Here is a 12974-nt window from a genome sequence, read left to right as displayed (position 1 = left end):
GATGTAGTTGTTGTCATACCTGAGTTTCACAATGATTTGAAAAGAAACTTTTGGGTCTTCTTTTATATTGTGAAATGTCTGGTGTAGCATTACAGTTCCACTACCTAGAGTTGGGGAGTATGAATGGGCGGAGCTCAGCACCATACAAAAAGATTTTAAAAAATGGTTTCTTTACATTATTTTTTGCCCAGGCCAACGCCCACTGAAAGGGAGTTTGTCACCCACTTTTGGGTCAAGACCCACCAGTTGAGAATCAGTGACTTAACCTATCAAAGTAACATCACTCACTCATTTACAGTAAAAGCCCATCACAGGTGTCTCATTCTTATTCTCCAAATCCAAGGACTGTTTCTGGGGCTCTGTCTCTGATTAACAGAATTGTTCAAGTTGATTCTTCTTTCAGTGGTTTGTTTGATTTTCAGGTGCAAAGCATGTACGAAATGTGGACACCAAATAAACTTTGTTTCACTGGACTTTAGGATAATGACAGATACGTTTAATTTGGGTTTGATCAAATGCGTATTAGTTTTAAAATAGGTTTAACTATTTTGATTTGCAATGTTGGTCTTTAAGTTTACGTTATGGTCTATTAACGTTATAGTCTATTTCTGGACTGTAGGTGTTTTTTCATATTCTTATTAATTGTGAAGTTAGTTTTGCAGAACTTCTTACACTGTTTTATCAGGTACAGAACATTTGTGTGGAAACTCTTTATGTAAGAGATTTAAATGCGTTATTTTACACATTTTACATTAACTAGAAAAGAAAAACAATCAAAAAGATAAATCCAGAACCACCTGGTTAGCAGATTTTTTTAAGACATACTTTTGACAATATAATTCCTGATGCCCCACATGACCATAACTATATTTATTGTAAAGTTATTAAACTCACAACTGTGTTCTGTACAATTAAAATCATTTTTGTCATTTGTCATACAATAGAAATATGTGTCTCAGTTTGATGGAAGGACTGCCGAATACATTTGTGTGAAAGTTTTGTGCATTTGCATTAAATTTTAGTTTTAGTGAAATCTTTTTGCAGTTGAACAGATACTGTCCCAGGACAACATAAATGCACATGAACAAAACAGAAATCCATTTGTATATCTCAGCACTGTTTCAATTCTCATTATGACTCCAACTTAAGAGCAAATATTTCCTTTATATGCACACCATTACTTTACACAAACATATCTTGGTGTTCAAGTACAAATAATTTTGACCCTAATCCTGACTTCATCAACTCAGGTGGAGACTTGTCGCATTAGTGCTCTTTGCTGCCCCCTGGTGGCCCATTAAGGGTTCAACTGTGCAAGACTGAGCTGGCTACCCTTTTTTTTGTCTTTCAATAACCAGAGAAGCATTAGCCAATACCAAGAAATGGAGGCTTGTTCTATTATTAAATACAATTTATTACATAAATGACATAATTTTGACAGTCTGGTCTTTTAACACAAACACTGTGCTAAACATCACAGGTATTTTGGTTTGATGCACAACAGGGCCATGCATTCCTTTGAGTCTTCTCCTGTTCCTTTATCTGTATTTGATGTATGTTTATTTCTAGAATTGTCTGATTTGACCAGACATAGACAGACTCCCACCCTCCCCAATCCCCCTCATCCCCATGCCGTCCCCTAAACCAAGCCCTCTCTACAGAACCGTTCTTTAGCCCCATTTGTGTGCATCATCATCTGTCATGGTGAGGATGTCTGTGACCAGACCAGTGCCGATGGTCTTGTTTCCGTCTCTCAGAGTGAACCTCTGGCCTTTCTCTAGAACCATCGGCTGACGCAGCGTCAGAGTCAAAGACGTGTCCTCTCCTGGCATCACCATTTCCTGAAAGAATAGAGACAATGACAAGGTTACTGTTCTGCTGTACAGTGTTAGCTACAACATAAAAGAGTAAAAGACACCTTTGTTTAATACAAATTATAATTATTTATAGTTATCATTTAGTTTGTATAGTATTTTTTGCATCAAGTTACATCATCCTTAAGTTACTCAGCAATAATGTAAAGTGTTTTGGGTGCCTTGAAAAGTACTATAGAAATCTAATCCATTATTATTATTATTATTATTATTATTATTATTATTATTATTATTTTATTTTTATTTTTTTAGTATTATTATTATTGTTAAGTTACTCAGCAAAGTCTAAATATCACCACCACAAAGAAAGTGTGGTTTTCACAGGTGTTTATTAGTAGTCTAGTGTTTAGCTTTATACAGATCCTGATTTTTTTGTGCATCATTTTCCTGAAGATAGTGGCAACAGACAATTAGATATTGGCAGCAAGGTTATTATCGTTAACGAAAACGAACGAAATGACGAAAACTAAAATTGAAAAAACATTTTCGTTAACTGAAATAAATAAAAACTCTAATTAAAGAAAAAAAACGATAACTAACTGAAACTGTATCGTGAGCTTACAAAACTAACTAAAACGTATAAAAATTATGGATACAATTCCCTTCGTTTTCGTCTTTGTCAGTGTCGGATTGATATGAAATTAATTTATTTGGCTCCAGTAGTTTGAGCTGGTGACACCATACAACACTTCCCAGTCTGTCATGTCTGGTCATTTGTGGTTTCCAGTCGTCTTCTGGTCCCCACTCTACCTGGAACATACAGACTAAAGCTGGGACACAGCAGCACAGTCCTGTCTGGGATTGACTGTAGTGATACATGGGTCGGGTTTTTATTTTTCATTTTTTTTGGCGTACCGTGTGTGTGTGCGTGAGTGACAGAGACAGAGCAGAGCTAAAGGACAGTCAGTGTTGAACTAGCATCCAGGTTAAAACTGGAGAGTTTATCACCATGAAAAGGCCTTCCAAGGCCTGAACTGCACTGTTTAGAAGAGGAGAAAAGAGGAGGATGAAAACTAATCCAATTACAGAGGTATGGAACCTGTTAGAATGTTAAAAAACGTTTGATGTTACTAGCTACAGCTAGCTGAACTGAACTGAAGCAAAGTTGGCTAATAATGGAACTGGAGATGATTAAGAGATGAGAGATCTGCTAAGGTGTGGTTTACTGATTATGGACTGGGTTATATATGTTTATAAGTGGTTTATATATGTTTCTGTCTGCTTTAACTGCTGGTTAGCTGGTTATATATGTTCCTATCTGCTTTAACTGCTGGTTAGCTGGTTTATATATGTTTCTATCTGCTTTAACTGCTGGTTAGCTGGTTATATATGTTTCTATCTGCTTTAACTGCTGGTTAGCTGGTTTATATATGTTTCTATCTGCTTTAACTGCTGGTTAGCTGGTTATATATGTTTCTATCTGCTTTAACTGCTGGTTAGCTGGTTATATATGTTTCTGTCTGCTTTAACTGCTGGCTGCTTTGTGCATCTCCTCTCATGCTTTGCACATCTTCGCATTGTTTCACGTAAGTGACGTTGTGAATGGATTGCACCCCCCCTCAACCTGCTATAGGGAATTTATACATTGTACGGTACATTGTGTCTCTGCTCAGTCCATGAGCCGCCCTAACCCGACCCCCAAGTAAAGTGTCCAGGGTAACCCATATCCACGCCTCACTAATTTCTTTGAATAGGATGATGAGGAAGATAAAATATATGAAATAACTAAAACTAATACTAAAACTAAACTAAACTAAACTAAAACTAAGCATTCAGAAAAAAACAATAACTAATAAAAACTAACAAACCTGCTCTAAAAACTAATTAAAACTAACTGAATAAGAGAAAAAAAAGTCAAAACTAATTAAAACTAAACTATAATTAAAAATCCAAAACTATTATAACCTTGATTGGCAGTCCCAGGTCAAAGGTGGGACGAATGACCAAAAGAATGGGCATAATTTTAAAACATTTGTCTCCTGGTCAAAACTCATCTGATTTGTATAAAATTTACTACACAGATGTATGAAAAGCTTGTACCACAAACCTTGAAACATTCGAAATACTGCAGCATAAAAAAGTCAAAGTTGCTTTAGATGATTTTCTTTCATTCATTCATTTATTTTCTGAACTGCTTAGTCATTGTGAGGGTCTCAGGGATATCAAAGCCTAACCCCACTAGCATCGGTGAAGATGAGGTGCAAAATGAACGCGTCACTAGATCATCACAGGGCTGACAAACAGACCATTCACTCTCACATTCACACTGATGGACGATTTCAATTCACTAAATAACCTATTAAATGGGATTACCAGCAGAGAACCCACACAGACAAGAGAAGAAAATGCAAACTCCACAAAGAGAGGCCCACAGTGGCCAGAAACAGGGATCGAACCCAGGACTGTCCTACTTGCAGTGGATTGTAGTAGATGATTTTCTAACAATTATTAGAGAATTATTAATTATTAGCACATGCACGCACGCACACACACACACACGCACACACAGTGGCCTAAACGGTTTGTTAGCTGTCCTAAAATAAATAATTTGGTTAAGTTTGTTGTCAATGTTGCTCTTCAGTTTGTTAAAACAGCATACCAGTTTACCCTCCTGTTAATGTTGCACTTCATGCAGAATTTTTTTGTTGATATTTTTATGCAGAATGTGAACTAACAGAACTGTGATTAGATATTTTTTGTTTGGTCAAAACTACCTGTCAGGGAAAAGTGCAATACTAATGTTTAAAATACATTTAGTAATAATAATAATTTATTTTATTCTCTATTTGATTTATAGCAGCAGAATTATATTATTCCTGTTTTCCTATATTCTATTGTGTCCAAAAATTGGGGGAAAATGTTCAAAAATTCATAAATGTATTAAAGACATTTTGAGGGGTTTTCTTTCTTCCTGTACCGAACCGAAAAAAAACGAACCATGGGTTTCGAAACTGAAAACGTACCGAACCAAAAATTTTGTGTACCGTTACAGGCCTAATACATACACACCTTGTCAGCGGGCAGAGCGACCCGGCAGGCCATGTCCCATGTCAGAGAGAACATGACAGGCATGAAGTTGGTAACAAATGGTTTGTGTCTGCCTCCCTCCTCTTTACTCAGAACATACACCTGTAATACAAAGATAAAACATATAATACATTAAGAATACAGTGAATCAAAGGATTCAGCTCAAGAAACTCAAAAATAAGGCTGTAGTTCAACTATTTTAGCTTACAACAACCAGTGATTTTAACTCCTTGAAAGACATCAGAGAAATTACTTAAAACCTCTCGTCCAAATGTCCATACACAGGCATCAACATATGAAAGTGCTTCCACACCTGGGCCTGGACTTTCTGGTGAGGCTTGATGGATCCTGGTTTGCACATCACCATCCCTCGCTTCACATCCTCCCTCTTGAGGCCTCGGACCAGAGCGCCCAGGTTATCACCAGCCTCTGCTCGATCCAGACTCTTGTGGAACATCTCAATACCTGAGCACAACAGGGTCACAGTTCTATTTATCAACCAATGCTCACATAGTAACTGAACACACAAAATAATTTTTTCTCAATTACATATTGATGTTATGTTCAACGTGAACAGCACTGAAGCTCCTTTGTTAAAGTGATCCCCCATTCAAAAATAAGTACATTTTGGCGTTTCATCACTAATCTAGGAAGCCCATGAGCAGAATTTGCAAAACCAAGATTGTTCTGCATCCATTTAGAATGTACTGTCCAGCTTTTACGATCTGGCATATTGAGGCCATTACTTCTACCACACTAAAACTGCACTTTTAAAGTAAGAAACACCTTGAGTTCAGAAATGAAAAGTATTTACTCTCCGACATTAGAGACTGTTATAGTGAGGGAGGTGGAAAGGATGTCATTTTAACAACATTCAATTAGATTAATGTATTAGAGACAAATTATTATTCAATGCAGAGTAATCTTATTTGGTCTTCAATCTTTATGTTCGCTTTCTCTCACCTGTAACAACCGTCTTAGAGCTGCGATTGTGCCCAACAAACTCACAGTCGTCTCCTTTCTTAATGATACCTCTCTCCATTGTTCCTGTTACCACTGTACCTCTGCCTGAAAAATACCAGTGATAAAATTACATTTCATGATAAATAATGCTTTCCTGCAGCACTGCTGCCCACCAGAGTCCTTAACAACTTTGATCAAATATAATAGTAATCATCAGATATAATATATCACTTGTAGTTGTTGAACCAGCCTAAACCTCCAACACTAGAACACACAGGGAATTACATAAAGCTACAATGTTTTATAAATTTAATATGAGAAGCAAATACCATAAATTCAGTTTTTTACCTGGGATTGAATAAACGCTTTCAATGGGTAGAAGAAAAGGCTTATCTAGTTCTCTTTTGGGCAGAGGGACATACGAGTCCACAATCTCCAGTAGTTTCAACACTGCGTTCATCCCAAGCTCAGGCTCTCTGTTCTAAAAGAGCAAAGCAAACAGAAAAGTGATCTCACATGACAGATTCATACTCACTTTTCACCAGGAGAGGATTAGCTTCAATGGTTAGAGTAAAATAATTCAGAGCCCCCCTCACCTCCAGGGCACAGAGTGCAGAACCAGTAACAACAGGCGTGTTTTCACCATCATAACCGAACTCTGTAAGCAGCTCACGGATCTCAATCTCAACCAGCTCCAGCATTTCCTTGTCGTCAACAGCGTCAGCTTTGTTGATAAACACCACCACATGCTCGACCCCGATCTGCTTGGCCAACAGCAGATGCTCTCGTGTTTGAGGCATCTGGCCGTCAGTGGCCGCCACCACTAGAATGCAACCGTCCATCTGAGCTGTACCTGTAATCATGTTCTGGCAGGGGAAAATTGGAGATCTCATCAGCAATGACCAAAGCTCAAAGAAAAACAAGGGTTCTGGCAGGCTAATCTTATTCAACATTTCATAGATTTGTCTCTTGCAGGGATTTTCCAGAAGAAAAGCAGATTACCTTGACGTAGTCAGCATGTCCAGGGCAGTCTGTGTGTGCATAATGTCTGTTGGCTGTGGTGTATTCTACATGGGAGGCGTTGATGGTGATCCCCCTAGCCTTTTCCTCAGGGGCATTGTCAATGTCTTCATACTTTTTGTAACGAGCACCTCCTGCATCAGCGAGCACTGAGAAAGGAAGGTCACACCACTCAAATTACATATTTGCACTCCATATTATGAAAGTAAAAATTTATTAAATCTGTGGGACTGACACAAGCAAAATGTATATAGTTACTGCTTTGATGTCCCTGTTATTTGAGCCCAGTGTAAGAAAAAAGAAGTGAGTTACCTTTTGTGATGGCTGCAGTCAGAGTGGTCTTGCCATGATCAACGTGGCCAATTGTTCCGATGTTGACATGGGGCTTGTCTCGGCTGTATGTCTTCTTGGCTTCGGCAGCAAAGGTCCGCCGACTCAGAGGCACAGCACACTATATGACAAAAATACAGTATCAATTAAGATAGATGCTTAACAGATTATGTATTGTGCACTGCAGGTTGTGAACTCACCAATTTAAAGGAGCTGTGCAGAAGACTTGGCGAAGTGAGCTGAAAAGCTGAACATAGAAATGCAAAATGCAGGAATTAGTTTTAAACTGCAGACAGGTGATTGTATAATATAGTATAAATAATGCTAAAATCCACAATATGCTACACAGCCTAACACTACATCCAAAACCATACAAATGTGTTTAATATCTTCTGACAGTCATTAGTTATATATTTCTCAGCAAGTTTGGTCTTAAACACTCTTAGTGATGTTGTGCAGTTGTCCAGGTTTATTTTCTTTACAGTCACAGGCTAAATACAGCTGACATAAACCTAACAACTCTTTGGAAACGTCGTTTTACTAGGCCAGACCGACGTACTTGATCTTCTTTCAGTAACGCGGTGCGTCTCTAAACAGTTAGCTAATGTAATGTCAGACTCTCTGTAATATTCTCTTGTGTTTTGTCATTCATTCAACATTAAATCCTCATCCTCCACTAGCTGTATCCTTAGCTAACGCGGTGGTAACATGACCTTGCTCTAGGAAGCATCATTTCTCAGCTCGTAATCTGTTCTATTTGAATAAACGCCGCAATTCTATTACTAAATGTACGCAATATAGTACTAATAATAACCGAACTGTCAGAAATATATTTAAAATCAATGACTTCTAATGAGTTTGACAGTTTTACCAGAGAAACATGCACGCAGCCCCACAAGCGCCGCCATCTTGGACGGTTAAGCAAACCAAAGACGTCCAAACATTCAAGATATTGACTGCCTATTGGAGTTCATGTCGCTCGAAAGTGACGTCAGAGGAGTACTGGCCAAAATTTGTCAAAATAACTAATGAATGAAACTCCATTCTGGTCATATATACAAAGAAAGTATAATTAAGTAACCACTATTTATGTGATATCAAAACATTTTGGAAATCACAACGTTGTACTAGATAACGTATATTATCAACATATATTTTCCGTAATAAGACGCATTTGTACAACAACATTGTAACGGGATAAATTCTGATATTTTGCATTGTTTCTTTGAATGATTATATCTTACTAAAGTCCAAGCTCTGCGGGCAATACAACAATACGTAACTAGAGTAATGTCACTCTTAATTTTACTGATACTCTCCGAACCCATGCATCGTCGCACTAATATAAACGTCATTCTTTTACCGTAAAAAGTAAAGTTAGACGTAATTGCAACTCCTACATACTGGCGCATTATCATTTTAAATCTTCCTGTTCCATGTTTTTAAAGTATTTGAATGATAAGTAAAATATGAAGATTAAAATGTATTTGATATCAGGGAAATTTAGGGCTGCAAAATTTCAAGTGCGTATGTAGGTCCTGGTTTACGGTAAAGCATGGCGACTTCCTTGCCACTCGTGAGTTAGCTAGCTAGAATGTTCTAGCGTATTCATGTGTGGATGTTTATAGGGGGAGTTACCTGTTTATTAAGACAGTGTCTACTTATTCGAAACAGTTTCTTTGGTCTCTTGTAAGGTAAGCTGATAATAAGGGATGGTTTTTAAGTGCGGCATTCAATATTGATTGACCCTACTTGGGAGTTTGTGGTTGAATCCAGTTTGGATGTATTTCAGATTGATATTTGTCATGTTCTGTTCATTATTACATTTACTGGAGAACTAGTTCTGACCGAAAGTTTCTCGTATCTTTCAGATTTTTGTTATTTGCGAAACCTCAGGAGTAAACATCATGGCACAAGATGGAGAGGGCAGAAGGTATCCCCGGAACCTTCAGGGGGTCCTGCAGCTGGCAGTGGAGGCTGGTTCTGCAGCAGAGGGACCTACTGCTATTGAACCCATGTCAGATGAGGTAAGGCCCTGTTCATGATCAATAATTGACTGTAAGTAGCTTCCTTTTCTTCAAGTACTGAATGAGGTATTCCTCTTCTTCTTATAGGTAAATACTGTTCTTTTTTTCTCCACTACAGTTCTGTCACAGCTGTTCATACATTTCAAAATACAACTGTGTAGATTTTGAAATATTGTGGGAAAACTAGACACTCTAATGTTTCTTTATGGGTTGAAAAAAAATAGTCATTGGATTTGTTTGATAATATATTGTGACAAAGTTAAAAATGTTTTTACAGATACATGGTGTTTATAAAATAGCAATATTACAAATATGTGATGATCTTATTGACTGTCAGTGCCAAACCTGAGTGAACACATTTTACCGTTTACTGTTTCTTCATTATAGAGGAAAACATTTCTGAGAGAAGCTCTCGCTGAGGTCTGTAAAGGGCAGATGGATGAAGTGGAGCAAATGAAACAGTGTTTGGCCATCCTGCGCAAAGATGAAACAAGTGAAAGGGAGAGAGAGGATGACGAGGATGAAGATGAGCGTGAATCTGCCTTTGAAATGCTGTCAGAGTTCTGCGAGAACCTGGATAATGCGAGAGGTTTGTTTTAAATGTCATGAAACACAATATAATATTCAATAATGAAGCCCAATCCATTAAATATATTGAATGTCCTCTATTTATATGTTTTGCAATGTTCCCTCAAATGTGGTTATCAAATATTTGTGACAATGATATACAGTGGAGACATGATATTTAATATTTAGCAACAAATGTTATCATCCAAAATGAGTCTGATATCAGTGCAATGAACAGAAAACATATACATTATACTTCAGTTATACAGAATATACCTCGAATTAGGAAAAGAAGATTTTTTTTTCTGTATTGTATATTTTGTTTTTATATTTGTTGATTTTTTGAAAACATATACACAGGTACTGATACGTCTGTGTTCAGGCTCTAATCAGGAGTTATAAATTTTAACTGTGTCTCCTCCTCTTCTGCTTCACAGACTTGATGATTCTAGGTGGACTGGACTTGTGTGTCTCCCAATATCTGTGTCATGTCCAAAGTGGGCTGAGGTGGCGAGCTGCTGAGCTTATTGCTTCTTGTGCTCAGAACATGCCACAGGTGCAGGTCCACCTGCTTAGCATCGGAGCGCTGCCAAAGCTGCTGCAGCTGACAGACTCAGACCCCCACCCCACCGTCAGAGTAAAAGCCCTATATGCTGTCTCATGTGAGTGTCACTGTGTGTCCATTCTGCTTGATGTTCAGTGTTCACATTAAAACAAAATTCTAAATGTATCCTGTTGTGACTTCAGGTCTGGTTCGAGAGCAGGATGCAGGGCTCCAGGCATTCTTGTCTCATGACGGCTTCTCGGTTCTAATGCGAGGTATGCAGTCGGAAAATGAGAAGCTCAGAACCAAGTCAGCATTTCTTCTGCTCAATCTACTGACATCACATCCTGAACAGAAAGGTATGAATGAACAGTATTTCTTATTCTAAACTAATGTTGATTTTTTTTTTTTTCCTAAATCAAAAATCCCTCTTAGCAGTTAGACCACTATAAGACATTGTGCTCTTTGTTTGACCTTAAAGCTACTACATGGAAAATTTCCACATCAGAATATCTTAAAAACAACCATATATTGTTGCTTGTGCACTTATATTTTATCCGATACTTGCAACAATATTCAAATTCAGAGACATATGTAATTTATTCATATCTGCTTTACTAATGTCATTTGTGCTATTTTATTAGAATGAAATAACATTACATAATAAGGACACTAAATGTTTGTTTGGAATGTTGAGTATAGCTGCTTGGAAATGTATTACTAAAAAATGGTTAAATGTAAATTCCCCAACCTTGGGAGACTGGCATCAAATGGTTTACTCGGTTTTTGTTATGGAGCGAATCACATTTAACAACAGACTCCAGAATTATAGATGTGATAAAATATGGAAGGAATGGAGAACATGTATGTTAAAAGGACGATCAGATTTTGTGTAAATCTTTTTCTCATTTATTTATTTTTATTATATATTCTCTTTTCTTTATGAAACTATATTTCCCTGTATATTGTTATTGTATTTTATTTGAATGTGTACACCCCTCTTTAAATGTTCTTGTTATTTTACTTTTTTTCTGTACAAAACCTTCTTGGAAAAATACAGTTCTATAAACAAAAAAGAATTAGCATTACATAAATGTACGTTACAAAAAGTAATGTGAGTAAAACATTAATACCTGGTTTGTAAATGTTGTTTTCTGGAAGATTAATAATGAAACCAGTTCCCATGATCTCATATTACCTTTCAAGATCATGTTTTTTTTTTGTTTTTTGGGAGTAAATTATTTTGATCATCTGAACTTCACAAATTCATGGGTTCACTGAGTTGTTTCTTTCTTTCAGAGTTGTCCATACTATGATTTTGCAATTGAACACGACACTTAATGCTATTTGTTATTGTTTTGATTGAGAGATCTCTAGAGGCAGAAATTACATATGGAACATTTGTGATAATGAGTCCCCTTTGTAGCTATAGTCAGGTGACATATTTTGATTGGATGCTTTATACAATTATCATCAAGTATCTCACAGAAATCCAGTTTTACCACTAGATTTGACAAAGAAAGTTGCTCTAGCGGTAGTTTCTCTGTCTTAACGCTTCCTCATTCTTGCAGACATAGTTGTGTCCATGGGTATGGTCCAGCAGTTGGTGTCTGTTCTTCGCACGCCACACTCTCCCTTCCATGAACACGTACTTGGCGCCCTCTGCTGGTAATGACCCCTCTACCTACTGTGTTGTCTTTGCATTAACGAATGAGCAGTATTTTACATTTTACCTAAACATGCCATTCCTTGTTACTTTCCTCTTTCCAGTCTGGTGGATCAGTGTCCACAGGGGCTGAAGGACTGCAGGGACCCCTCTCTGGGTCTGGAGGAGTTACTCAGAGTGCGCTCCAGAGAGATCCAAGGAAAGGAGGAATGTCAGGTAATTCATATTATTTTCTTATTACAAACTACAAAACCAAGAGTGTAAAAAAAAAATCGTCCTTTTTCAGGACATGGCTGTTACAGTCACAATTTTTGTTTCCAACAGGAAGAACTAGACTTCTGTGAGCACTTAAGGGGGATGTGTTTCCGTGGACGTCCATCAGATGAGAACGGGATGGATCGCTGAAGTTTTATTTCATCTTAAATGTTTTCGCATCCATGTGAAATATTCAGGACCTGGATTGTGGATGTTAAGCAAAGTTTATGACTGTTTCTGTCCAATGCATCTCCAGTAATCCTTGGATGTGGATGTAAATAACTCAAATGTACTGACTTCCTTAAGCCGGCTCTTATTATTTTTTTTCTTTAAAACCAAACACCTCCATCACTAATCTTATGGTAAAATTTACGTCCTAATACTTTTGTTACTTTAAGACAGTCATAAAAGCTGAAATGAGAAATGATGAGACAAGAATGGACTTTTTTTTTTATCGTATTTATTTATTTTACAAACAGGATTGTTTATATACATATAAACTGAAAATAGGTGGAAAACATCACACCACAGCATACGCAGTTTAAAGCTGGATGTCCAAACCATGAATTAAAGTATTCTGGTACAAATCAGAAAATATAGATATTATTCAAAATGGCATTGTCTCTGTTCATTGGTGTGATGCCTTTTAGTTTGATCTCTTCCTATTAACAATGTGAATGCAGGCTGGAAGTGTGAAGTGC

At 37.2% G+C, this 12974-nt stretch overlaps 2 protein-coding genes across 3 annotated transcripts; one reads left to right on the top strand and one right to left on the bottom strand.

Moving 5' to 3' along the window:
• Positions 1-1396: 1396 nt before the first annotated feature.
• tufm (Tu translation elongation factor, mitochondrial) lies at positions 1397-8122 on the bottom strand. Its single transcript, XM_030142117.1, has 10 exons — positions 8086-8122; positions 7415-7461; positions 7197-7335; positions 6867-7033; positions 6461-6730; positions 6213-6345; positions 5865-5969; positions 5215-5366; positions 4884-5003; positions 1397-1841 (listed from the first exon to the last, which is right to left on the bottom strand). The coding sequence occupies exons 1-10, from the start codon at positions 8120-8122 to the stop codon at positions 1671-1673; spliced, it is 1341 nt and encodes a 446-aa protein (XP_029997977.1). The 3' UTR covers positions 1397-1670.
• A 642-nt stretch (positions 8123-8764) lies between these two features.
• Positions 8765-12888, top strand: hspbp1 (HSPA (heat shock 70kDa) binding protein, cytoplasmic cochaperone 1). 2 transcript variants are annotated; one of them, XM_030141312.1, is made up of 8 exons: positions 8765-8908; positions 9086-9241; positions 9629-9830; positions 10246-10470; positions 10556-10711; positions 11924-12020; positions 12123-12234; positions 12343-12888. In XM_030141312.1, the coding sequence occupies exons 2-8, from the start codon at positions 9122-9124 to the stop codon at positions 12421-12423; spliced, it is 993 nt and encodes a 330-aa protein (XP_029997172.1). In that variant the 5' UTR covers positions 8765-8908; positions 9086-9121; the 3' UTR covers positions 12424-12888. The 2 variants fall into 2 exon arrangements, with proteins under 2 accessions (XP_029997172.1, XP_029997171.1); XM_030141311.1 differs by having other exon boundaries at positions 8772-8908; positions 9111-9241.
• The last annotated feature ends 86 nt before the right edge of the window (positions 12889-12974 follow it).

The sequence above is a fragment of the Sphaeramia orbicularis genome, chromosome 8 (assembly GCF_902148855.1).
Source record: "Sphaeramia orbicularis chromosome 8, fSphaOr1.1, whole genome shotgun sequence".
In the NCBI taxonomy this organism is placed as follows: domain Eukaryota; kingdom Metazoa; phylum Chordata; class Actinopteri; order Kurtiformes; family Apogonidae; genus Sphaeramia; species Sphaeramia orbicularis.
This window is presented reverse-complemented; position numbering and strand designations above follow the sequence as displayed.

Coding starts and splice junctions, on each gene's coding strand:
- hspbp1 (XM_030141312.1), top strand. CDS start 9,122: ATGGCACAAGATGGAGAGGGCAGAAGGTATCCCCGGAACCTTCAGGGG. Junction 9,831..10,245: donor GAACCTGGATAATGCGAGAG/GTTTGTTTTAAA, acceptor TCTGCTTCACAG/ACTTGATGATTCTAGGTGGA. Junction 10,712..11,923: donor ATCACATCCTGAACAGAAAG/GTATGAATGAAC, acceptor TCATTCTTGCAG/ACATAGTTGTGTCCATGGGT.
- tufm (XM_030142117.1), bottom strand. CDS start 8,122: ATGGCGGCGCTTGTGGGGCTGCGTGCATGTTTCTCTG. Junction 7,336..7,414: donor TGCACAGCTCCTTTAAATTG/GTGAGTTCACAA, acceptor TTTGTCATATAG/TGTGCTGTGCCTCTGAGTCG. Junction 1,842..4,883: donor TCGCTCTGCCCGCTGACAAG/GTGTGTATGTAT, acceptor CTATTCTTTCAG/GAAATGGTGATGCCAGGAGA.